This window comes from Oreochromis aureus, linkage group 1 (assembly GCF_013358895.1).
Source record: "Oreochromis aureus strain Israel breed Guangdong linkage group 1, ZZ_aureus, whole genome shotgun sequence".
Classification (NCBI taxonomy): domain Eukaryota; kingdom Metazoa; phylum Chordata; class Actinopteri; order Cichliformes; family Cichlidae; genus Oreochromis; species Oreochromis aureus.
This window is the reverse complement of record NC_052942.1, coordinates 31,591,010-31,602,853: the sequence shown is the minus strand read 5'-3', so window position 1 is coordinate 31,602,853 and position 11,844 is coordinate 31,591,010. Positions and strand designations below refer to the sequence as shown.

Here is an 11,844-nt window from a genome sequence, read left to right as displayed (position 1 = left end):
AATCTTTTTCTTCTGTGTAATAAAAACATGGTCAATATTTTTCAAGCAGTTTGCTGTATTTACATGGTAGCTCTGGGGTATGATAATTATAATTTGCTCTGTCATGGCTCTATCACAAAGCTAAAAAGACTATAGAGATCAAACTCCCTAATAATGCAACCAAAATGTACATGTTCCAAAAATTTGATGACTCTTTAATTTGGTGGTTAATCATAGTCACTGTTCCCATACTTTGTCATGTCTGCTCGTTTCAATTGCCTCACGCAGAGGGGTGGACTATGAAGCAAGATTAATGGGGTAACAATTTATTAGGTTGAACCTAAAAGTCAGAACTTTCTTGGCCCTGCCCAACCGGTCAGCTATGTATAATGTATTAATTTATGTTTGTAAATTCAGTTTAAAATCATCTGGAAGAAACATTTTTTCTCTGATTATTTTATTTATAACACATTTTAAATGCAATATAGATTCTCTATTGTAGAAAGATCTTTTTAATGAGCAACTTTTAAGTCATATCTTACAACAAAAATCCCCTAAAAAACCTTGCAATAAGGTTACAGCGATAGATAGATAGATAGATAGATAGATAGATAGATAGATAGATAGATAGATAGATAGATAGATAGATAGATAGATAGATAGATAGATAGATAGATACTTTAAAGATATTTCATCTTGTTTGATTCTATTTACAGAAAGGAAGTTGTCAAATTTTATTCACAATAGAACACAGAAGACAAACCATATGATAACAAGCTGGATGTTACCTCTCTTCTCTAGTCTGGAGGATATGATGTCCATGTTTTGTAATAATAATTTTGAAATTCTATTAATCTGACCATAGAGCAGTTTTGCACTTTGCTTCAGTCCATTTTAATGAACTTCAGCCAAAGGAAAATGTCAGTATTTCTTCTTCTATTTTGGGATCATATGGCTTCTTTACCTGATAGAGCTTATAGAGCAGCAAACTGTGTTTACATAAAGTGATTTAGAAATGTTTCTGAGCCCATGAAGTGACACTAATGAAAGAATCATGCTCATTTAAAAAAAAAAAAAAATCCTGTCCTGCCTGGCAGCTTTTGCAATCAGAATTATGATCTGTAGGCACTGTTTTGCCAAACATGTAATAATAACGATAGAGTACAAATGCACAACGTATTGCCAACTGCCGCACCTGTAAGAAAAACAAATATACAACACCTGGAACACAAACATTCAAAAATGCACAGGTACATAAATTAACAATCTTCTTGTGGAGTGTGTGAGTGTGAGAAAGATAAAGAGAGAGAGTGTCAAGTTTGAGTGTGTCTTTGTCACAAAATGTACTTAAAAATGGGGTAGGAAGCTGTCATAACACCCCCCAGGAGCCAGAGCCAGGGAGTGATAAATCCAGGAGAACAGGGCCATCTGCAGCCCCCAAGAGCACTGAAGCCCTAAGGCCACACATCTCACCGATATCTGCATGCCAATCCCAGGAGGACGAGGGAGGCCCTAAATGGGGCACCCACGCCCAAGGGCTGGGAGTCTCAAAGGACCAGGAGTGACAGGCAGCCAACCCCGCTAGAGGCCGGCCACCTTGGTACGAGCTGAGATCAGGGTCCCAGGGTTAAAGGCGCCCAAGAACTCCCTAGTACCCGGCAAAAGATAGAGAAGGAGGCAGTTATAGGGATAATTTTATATGGAAAAAAGTCATGTGTTGCTAAACCTGTCCTTTTCATGTGAATGTGAAGCAGAAAGCTGAGCTCAGCAGAGAAAGCTGTGAAACACTGTTGTGATATGCATTTTCTCTGGGTTTTAGATTTTAGGTTTTGTCAAGCCACCCATTGCAAAATAACCCTGGCTATGTTGAACTTCCTTTGTAGTAAATCCCACAGCTTCTTCTGTTACATCTTAGTAGGATTTGGTCAGGTGAAACAGCTCTGCTTGACAGTGGCGTCACTGGCTGTCTTGGCTGAAGACAACTCCCACTTGTTTCCTGATTTCATCCATGATCTCCGTCAGCAAGACAGAATCTGCCAGAGGCATCCGTGGGCTCTCCTTAAGTCCTGCAAATGAAGACAAGTTTTATCCAAATTCTGGCTTAGAAACAGATGTTATATTTTAATAAGTGTAAATTATGTACATATTAAGAATGAACTGCAATTTATGACAAGGTAGGAATATAAAGATTATGTAAATTATTATTAGAAGTAAAAGTGACAGTACTGTAATAGTCTGTGAGCTAAAGGACATTCCAAGCACTCATTACATTCAGTCCTAATCTGATGAGTACAATTGGTGTATACTTCTACATTTTCATTAGTAGCCCTGAGAATGCAAGTGATTCTCTGAACTGCAGTGTCCTTCTTACAAATTCAGCTTTCCTTTGAAGCAGTGGTTTAGACTTTCTCTTCAGAGAGAAATACACAAATTTCCTTTTATCATGACCTACCTTTAAGCAGGCACTGCCTCACTTCTGCTGCCTCATAGCGCAGCCCGGTGCTGTTGGTAAAATTCAGAGGGAGACACGGCTCAGGCAGAGGGTACTCTGTTTCCTTGTCATTCACCACCAGTTTGGTGGGGCAGTGCATGGGGCCAAGAACCTGCACAGTGACAAGGAAGCAAACATTTGTTTCAGTCCCTCAATTTGCAAATTCATCAAATACAGTGAGATCTATGTCTGAATATATTGGTTTAATTAAATGTGAAATTAGTCATCAGTCAGCACAGTCTTTGCATGTCCCTGTAATTTCTTAATGAACTCAAATGTATAGCATACTTTAATGGAACCCTTAGTGCCCGCAATGACAGCATCATTTGGAAGTCTGGCTGCAATTGAAAAGGCACACAAGGCCATCCTCTTCCTGGAGAATTTCATTGTCACAACCACTGATTCATCCACTCCTGTTAAACATTCAAAAACATGAAATTATTCGGAACATCAAATAAATTAGCATTAAAATGTTGTTTTGGACCACTGCAGATGCAGTTTTTATTATATATTTCAACTGAGTTTGGAATTAGGTTTATTTATTAGTTTTTTTAAGAAGATGAAAATATACACAATGAAAGAAACTATTTTTTTATATTCAATAAATTGCCAAATGCCTTCCATGAAGAAAAGAAAATGCTTAATACATATATTATATGATGGTTTTGCACTGAGATATCTTTTTGTGAGACATGCAGTTACATATTCTCCTGCCAGTTTTACTGTATTACTGTATTCTCTGGGGGGATTTGGATTAGTGTGACATTTTAATGATAAGTCTTGGATTTTCTGTGTGAAATTCTGTCCTGGGGTGTTTACATTTTAGGCAATTCATTTAAAAGTGATTCCTCTGTATCACACAAAGTGTGCTTCTTTTCTCTATTTGATTTTTTATGGCAAGGCTCAAGTGTGCGTTTGTGATCGCTGAAGCATGCTGTGTGGTAAATGATACTAACATACATCCTATTTCTCCCACATGATCTGAATCATACCTGAGTCAAGCAGCACCCCTGTGGCTTGGATGGACTCTGGCCTTTCACCATTGAACACCATCAACACAAACTGCAGGCAGTACACTCCGATATCCAGCAGAGCTCCTCCACCCAGCTCCTTCTGCTCTGACCGAGGCACTTTGAGCCGAGGGGAGCCAAAGTAGGCTTTTACCAGCTTCACATTCCCAACCGCCTCCTCTGCCAGCAGCCTGCGCACCTCAGCATACACAGGGAAACAGCGGGACCAGATGGCCTATGAGGAAAAGGGCAGATGATCCGGTCTCGCTACAGAACTAAACAGTTGAAACTGAAGTTTCACCTGAGCGGGCATTTATTATAAAACTCCTCAGTTATATGACTGTTGCGGCAAATGTGTACTGTGAACAATATTTTTTCCTGTCAATAATGTAAAATAATAGGAATGGCAATTTCTTACGATCCATGTATATAATTTGACCATTGGGTTTCTTACTGGTGTAAACCAAAAACAAATACACAGTTGCATTTTATGTAGCTAACAGTTAATTAGGAAGAAGCAAGAACAGAAAAACATTGAAAGCTGCAGGTGTATTGTGCATGAAATGGGAATTAAAATGTCATCATCAACCCAGGTGCAGATGTGTCTGGCTGTGGCCACAGGTTGCAATAGCGCACTGAATTCCATTCCATCTGAGTACAGATAATGTTAACTACTTGCCTGTGAGGCTGATAACTCTCAAATAATAATAAAAACAATAACATTTTCCAAACTGTTTATTAACTTTTGCTGTGTTTTGAAAAGGCATTAGTTTAGTGACTTATATTTGCTTATTGCTGTTTTTACAACAGCTGCATGCATGGGAATAATTCCACTTTCAATTCAATTCAATTTTATTTATCACAACAACACTTGACTCAAAGTGCTTTCAATTGTAAGGTAAAGACCCTACAATACTAGAGAAACCCCCCCCACAAATCATTTTACCCCCTATGAGCCATCTGCCATGTCCAGTATGGGGAGGGAATATTAATACGAAGATTTTATGGCTTGTTGTATTTAAACATACCCAAAAGTTGTTATTTATAGATGAAGTACTTCCAGTGTTTAATTCAAGGTTTGTTGGTAGCAGGTCCTGACAAGACTGTCCCCCCCTCACTAGGCTGAAATGTTTGCAGTACCTCACATTAAATGCTTACGCTAATTTAATGTAACATGTTTACAAAATATAACATTTTGAATAAATAATCTGCCTCCATGTTAGTGTTTTAAATAAACTTTACAGTAATGAAGTTAAATGATGTTAAAGTATGTGGGATGAACATTTTGTTTTAGTACTGAATTGTGCTGCATCAATAATCATGCAATTTCACTGCTATGAGTACATTTCTGTAATGGTGACCTCCCTAGGTCATACTAATTATTGGTCATTAGATTGTACGAACTGTGTTTCTGCCTTAAACTGTATAACGTGTTGCTCTGCATATTTGGAAATTTTAATAAATTGTTGCACCTTTTTCCATTTTCTTAGTAAATTATATTAAAAAAAGAGATTTATAAGATTTAAGATCATTGCCTTGGGTTTCATCCTGAAATGGACAATTCTTTCGTTATTCTGTGGCACTGTAAAAACTGACCCTTACGTTACCACTACTGTTAGCAAGTGTCCCCAGGGCAAAGCTATAAATGACAGCACTTCATCCCTTCAACCTTACCTCCATCAGGAAGACATTGTTTTTCTTGGCTGTGGCAACGAGGTCTTTCACCTCTCTGGAGTTCATAGCAAAGGGTTTTTCACACAGCACGTTTTTCCCAGCCTTGAGGAACAGCATGCCAACTCTCCAGTGTTCTGTATGCAGCACTCCCAGATATACAATGTCTGTGGGAACACGAGTTTTTCATCCAAACAATAAAACCCTCACACCCTTATCTCTATTTGTGCAGTCAGATTATTCCCAACTTACCAATTTCTGGGTCATTGGTCAGCTCCTCATAGCTGCCATAGGCCTTAGGAATACCATGTTTCTGGGCAAAATCTTTGGCACGGTCAATACTCCTCGATGCAATGACAGCAATCTATGCATAACATTAGAAAAGGAAAGAAAAAGAACAACAAAACAAAATCAAACAAACGCACACACTGCACACCTGTTCAGTGCATAGGGGACACTCTGTGTGACAATGTTGTACTGAACTTCCTTAAATTGAGTACCCGATGATCTCCCGGAGGCAGAGTCTTAATGGCCACACAAAAATCATGGCTGATCTTTCCAGCTCCACAGAGTCCCCATCGAGTTGCCATGTTGACAAGTGACAAATGAGTAGGCTATAGTGTTGCTTCAGGAAAAAAAAAAAAAAAAGCCTGCGCTATGACCTCTCGGAAATCCTGCAAGATCGGGAGAAGACACCTACTAAACTACACTGCCCTGTAAAAATAACTGCCTCTTAGCTTGTTTGCACAAGTCCATTTTTAGGAAAAATACCTACTTTTTGATATTAAGCGACTTCTAGCGGTGGTGCAAGAAAGGGCGTGTGAATAACGTGGAAAAATCAAACATAGATTTCATCAGACCTGTCTTTTTAAAACTCTCGGGCAAATACAAAGTATAGTTTTTCTTCACGTAGGGAATAAAGATTCTCGCAATATTTATTAACAGTTTATTTTTGCTTGATATTATTGGGCGTATTGATATTTTTTCTTAAAATCTTATAACTGACGATAGATGTGTACTAAGACAGCATTGGTTACGCAAGAGAACTTGCCCAAGAATCGGCTCATTTTTAAGATTTCGTCACTATTAATGTAATCCCATGATATATATCAGCATATCAGCACAGGAAACTGATATTAATTATTTTAGCGCATTAAGCTTTTTAAAAAATATATAAACAGTGCACAGAGTAGTGTGTCGCACTGTATCCATGGTAACATTATACTTACTGTTTCTTGTACGTGACATCTAAATCACGTCCATGAAATTCTAATATTATTCTAATTCAATCTCATATGTAATAAATGAAATTATTATTATTATTGTTCAGTTTTTAAATAGCCTATGGTATATATAGGCGTATATATAGGCATGCCTATATGCCTATATATATATATATATATATATATATATATATATATATATATATATATATATATCATACAGTGACTATAACGTGACCTATTACGCATGCGTAGATGATGGGAGTTTCGTAACTTTCTTATTATGCTCTGCGTATTTCTTGTGTTATTCCAGATATACAACACTGTGTCAATAAAATGATGTAAGAAACTGATTTCAACAGCACGTCTAACCGCTTAATGATGAGGGAAACTTTTATGTTTGAATGCCTGGGTAGATTTGTGAACAGTGGTTTGATTAAAGACATATCTGTCTTTCAGCAGATGGAAGTTTTCAGGGCCACCGTAAGGTCATGACTGAGTTTCCCCACCTGTTTGCCATATTGGACACCGCTGATTGAGAGATTATGTTCAGCTCAGCAGCTACTGTACTCGGCCTCAGTGTGGCGACACAGCATGCATATGGACATGGAATAAATAAATACATATTAAAAACATTCACAAACACAGAAACAGTGTAAATGTTTTAGGATTACAAAAATGCAAAATCACCACATGAATGCATTTAAAATACAATTGAAATAAAGGCAAAAGCTAAAATGCAACAGCTATGTAAATTTTGAAGCAATATTGTTGCAGTTGAACGATACAACGGATTGCTTCTGTTAAATTTTTAGCAGCCATCCAGACATTTTCCAGAAAGTGCTGCCAGCATTGGAGCTATTAATGTGTCTTCTTAAAATTTATTGCATTTGTGGAATAAAAATAACACCATGCAGACGGTGTGGTATTAAAAACCAAATTCTAATATTAGCCATGAAAGGAGAGCATTTAAACCAATGTGCTTTTTTATTCCAATTTCTTATTTCGTCTAACCCCACTAAGGGGAGCTCTTTGCCTTCAATCGATGTGTAATAACACTACACTGACTTTTATTTCCTTGCTTTATGTTTTGTGCTGACTAATGTTAAAAATTCGTCTTAATCAAGCTGCACTGGCATTTTAATTTTCCTTTGGATTGGTAAAATACCTATGATAATACTTGCAATATTTTTAATTAGTCTGTTATGTGTTTAGTTTGATATAACTTTATTCTACTACAATCACATCAGTTGTAAATTAGTTGTATATTTTGTTGTTGTCTAAACTTTGGTTCATGGCATAATAACTACTCTAGGTATATCTTGAGCTACTGTTGATTTTGAAATGGAAAGTATCATTTATTTGTTTATACGACATAAATCACTTCAGCTCACTTGTTTCTCAAAAGACAAGGGGCCATGTTAGAGCTGATATTTGTTACCTTGTTTAAAGCTGCATGTCACATTTATTTAGCCTATTTTAACTAAGACACACAGCATAGGATGTATAGAGAGATATATGTATAATTATATCATCCATTAATCAAATAATCAAAATCTATCATTTTGAATTTAAGGGGTAAATTTTATATCAGTGAAACATTCTTCAGTTTTTATCAGTCATGTGAGCCTATAAGGTTGAGACCAAGTATTAAATGAGCCATACCCTTCGCTGACTCATAAAAACCTTTCTAAGTCCTAACCTTGAAAATCAGACAGTGCAACCTATTTTTGAATCTATTTGTACACTGCTGCAAGGGTCAGACATGACAGAACACTTTGATTCAAATGTGCCACTCGAAGTCTCTTCTTCTCTCCAGCGGATGATATTTGAAATGAAACATGGCTTTCACAATCAGCCCTTTATTGGATTCATCAATCACACACCTCACAGTGACAGCTGGGTTTATCTTTAAAGGAGTAGGACTTCATTACAGGATGGTGACACACAAGGCAGTTGCTCTATCTGTTTACGTTGCAATTCATCTGGTTTAAATCATATTTTCAATCTCTCTGCTTAATCTGTGTAATACAAAATTTGGCAATGTTTCTCATGTAGTGTATTTCACGGTATTTACATAGTAGATCTGGGGTAGGATAACTATGTTTTGAGCTATCATGGGTCTATATTGAAGCTAAAAAGACTATACGGAGAGCAAACTGCCTAATAATGCAACCAACATTTACATATTCCAAAAATTTACTGATTCCATCACAGCTGCCATGCTTTGTCACATGGTGCTCTGATTGATCTGCTCATTCCAGCTGCCTCAAGCAAATCCTTCTGTTACATCTTAGTAGGATTTGGTCAGGTGAAACAGCTCTGCTTGACAGTGGCGTCACTGGCTGTCTTGGCTGAAGACAACTCCCACTTGTTTCCTGATTTCATCCATGATCTCCGTCAGCAAGACAGAATCTGCCAGAGGCATCCGTGGGCTCTCCTTAAGTCCTGCAAATGAAGACAAGTTTTATCCAAATTCTGGCTTAGGGACAGATGTTATATTTTAATAAGTGTAAATTATGTACATATTAAGAATGAACTGCAATTTATGACAAGGTAGGAATATAAAGATTATGTAAATTATTATTAGAAGTAAAAGTGACAGTACTGTAATAGTCTGTGAGCTAAAGGACATTCCAAGCACTCATTACATTCAGTCCTAATCTGATGAGTACAACTGGTGTATACTTCTACATTTTCATTAGTAGCCCTGAGAATGCAAGTGATTCTCTAAATTGCAGTGTCCTTCTTACAAACTCAGCTTTCCTTTGAAGCAGTGGTTTAGACTTTCTCTTCAGAGAGAAATACACAAATTTCCTTTTATCATGACCTACCTTTAAGCAGGCACTGCCTCACTTCTGCTCATAGCGCAGCCCGGTGCTGCTGGTAAAATTCAGAGGGAGACACGGCTCAGGCAGAGGGTACTCTGTTTCCTTGTCATTCACCACCAGTTTGGTGGGGCAGTGCATGGGGCCAAGAACCTGCACAGTGACAAGGAAGCAAACATTTGTTTCAGTCCCTCAATTTGCAAATTCATCAAATACAGTGAGATCTATGTCTGAATATATTGGTTTAATTAAATGTGAAATTAGTCATCAGTCAGTACAGTCTTTGCATGTCCCTGTAATTTCTTAATCAAATGATCCTGTACAGGACTAGCATAGCATACTTTAATGGAACCCTTAGTGCCCGCAATGACAGCATCATTTGGAAGGGTGGCTGCAATTGAAAAGGCACACAAGGCCATCCTCTTCCTGGAGAATTTCATCGTCACAGCCACTGATTCATCCACTCCTGTTAAACATTCAAAAACATGAAATTATTCGGAGCATCAAATAAATTAGCATTAAAATGTTGGTTTTGGACCACTGCAGCTTATTTACAGTGTGGTTTTTATATATTTTAATTGGGTTCAGCAAGTGTTCAGATTTTTTTTCCCAGGTTCTTTTATTTATGTATTTTTAAATTATTTATTTATTTTTAATTATTTTTTTGGGGGGGGGGGGAAATGAGTAAAAACAAATTCATATATTCAAAAAATTGCTTACATTAAACTAAAAAAAAAAAAGCTTTTTATATTATTATATGATGGTCTCACACTGAAAGATAGCTTTTGGGGAGACATGCAGTTACATATTCTCCTGCCAGTTTTACCGTATTACTGTATTCTCTGGGGGGATTTGGATTAGTGTGACATTTTAATGATAAGTCTTGGATTTTCTGTGTGAAATTCTGTCCTGGGGTGTTTACATTTTAGACAATTCATTTAAAAGTGATTCCACTGTATCACACAAGGAATTCTTCTCTTCCTCTATTTGATTTTTTATGGCAAGGCTCAAGTGTGCGTTTGTGATTGCTGATGCATGCTGTGTGGTAAATGATACTAATCCACATCCTATCTCAGCACACATAATCTGTGTGCTGAATCATACCTGAGTCAAGCAGCACCCCTGTGGCTTGGATGGACTCTGGCCTTTCACCATTGAACACCATCAACACAAACTGCAGGCAGTACACTCCGATATCCAGCAGAGCTCCTCCACCCAGCTCCTTCTGCTCTGACCGAGGCACCTTGAGCCGAGGGGAGCCAAAGTAGGCTTTTACCAGCTTCACATCCCCAACCGCCTCAACTGCCAGCAGCCTGCGCACCTCAGCATACACAGGGAAACAGCGGGACCGGATGGCCTATGAGAGAAAAGGGCAGATGATCCGGTCTCGCTACAGAAGTAAACATTTGAAACTGAAGTCTCACCATGAAGTACCATGAACCATCATTTTTCCCAGTTTTGCTTCTTATATGAGTCTTGTGAGCATCAAATTTGTATCGTCATGGCAGTACTATTTAACTAATCACTAAGCAGAGATTAAGTAGTAATATTTATTTAGTGTGTTTTTATTTAGTGTGTTATTTATAGTGTTTTTGTTGTGCTAAAATAAGCTGCTTTATTTAATTTTTAACCATTCGTACATCAGTATATACTGACACTAGTCCAACTGTGTCCTGAAATGTTACATTTTTGCTACATAACATTTAAAATCATTACCTTTATTTTCATCCTGAAACAAATATTTATTTTCTTTTGTTGTGGTAGCTTCAAAACAGCACCTTCAATTACCACTACTGTTAGCAAGTGACACCAGAGCAAAGCTGTACAGAGACTACTGCATCCCTTCAACCTTACCTCCATCAGGAAGACATTGTTTTTCTTGGCTGTGGCAACGAGGTCTTTCACCTCTCTGGAGTTCATAGCAAAGGGTTTTTCACACAGCACATTTTTCCCAGCGTTGAGGAACAGCATGCCAACTCTCCAGTGTTCTGTATGCAGCACTCCCAGATATACAATGTCTGTGGGAACACAAGTTTTTTTCCAAACAATAAAACCCTCACACCCTTATCTCTATTTGTGCAGTCAGATTATTCCCAACTTACCAATTTCTGGGTCATTGGCCAGCTCCTCATAGCTGCCGTAAGCCTTAGGAATACCATGCTTCCGGGCAAAATCTTTGGCACAGTCAATACTCTTCGATGCAATGACTGCAATTTGTGCATAACAAGAAAAAATGCACACACACACATTACAGATCTCTTTAGTTGAAAGGACCTATCCTGTGTGACAGTACAGCTGCACTGAGCTTGTTTATATTGCGTACCTGATGATCTCCAGGAGGCAGAGTCTTCATGGCCACACTGAAGTCATGGCTGATCTTTCCAGCTCCACAGAGTCCCCATCGAGTTGCCATGTTGAATTATATGGTGAGTGACAAATGAGTAGTGTGTTGCTTCAGTAAAGATCTCAGCTGCTGGCGAGATGTAACCTTGGAAAGGTTGCACGTTCAGAGGAAGGATCCTACTAAATTGTGCCTTTGTGATAGCAGATAGAAGGCTCCTGCATTTATATGCTGGAGAGGTAGTGACTGTAACACACACACACACACACACACACACACACACACACACACACACACACAC

General features: G+C 38.0%; 1 protein-coding gene and 1 pseudogene across 1 annotated transcript; both read right to left on the bottom strand.

Annotated features, from left to right (window-relative positions):
- Nucleotides 1-504: 504 nt before the first annotated feature.
- On the bottom strand, nt 505-6,201 carry LOC116325505 (trans-1,2-dihydrobenzene-1,2-diol dehydrogenase-like). The gene is made up of 7 exons (XM_031746415.2): nt 5,652-6,201; nt 5,404-5,515; nt 5,155-5,318; nt 3,463-3,715; nt 2,759-2,883; nt 2,432-2,582; nt 505-2,045 (listed from the first exon to the last, which is right to left on the bottom strand). Exons 1-7 carry the CDS (start codon nt 5,739-5,741, stop codon nt 1,936-1,938), a joined length of 1,005 nt encoding a protein of 334 aa, XP_031602275.2. The 5' UTR covers nt 5,742-6,201; the 3' UTR covers nt 505-1,935.
- Nucleotides 6,202-8,660: 2,459 nt separating this feature from the next.
- Nucleotides 8,661-11,615, bottom strand: LOC116325503 (annotated as a pseudogene).
- Nucleotides 11,616-11,844: the final 229 nt, after the last annotated feature.

What these genes read in the sequence shown, in the direction of transcription:
- LOC116325505 (XM_031746415.2), bottom strand. Translation starts at nt 5,741, where the DNA reads ATGGCAACTCGATGGGGACTCTGTGGAGCTGGAAAGATCAGCCATGAT. An exon ending in ACAATGTCTTCCTGATGGAG is followed by an intron (nt 3,716 to 5,154) that starts GTAAGGTTGAAG and finishes TTTTCCTCATAG; the next exon opens with GCCATCTGGTCCCGCTGTTT. An exon ending in GCACTAAGGGTTCCATTAAA is followed by an intron (nt 2,583 to 2,758) that starts GTATGCTATACA and finishes GTCACTGTGCAG; the next exon opens with GTTCTTGGCCCCATGCACTG.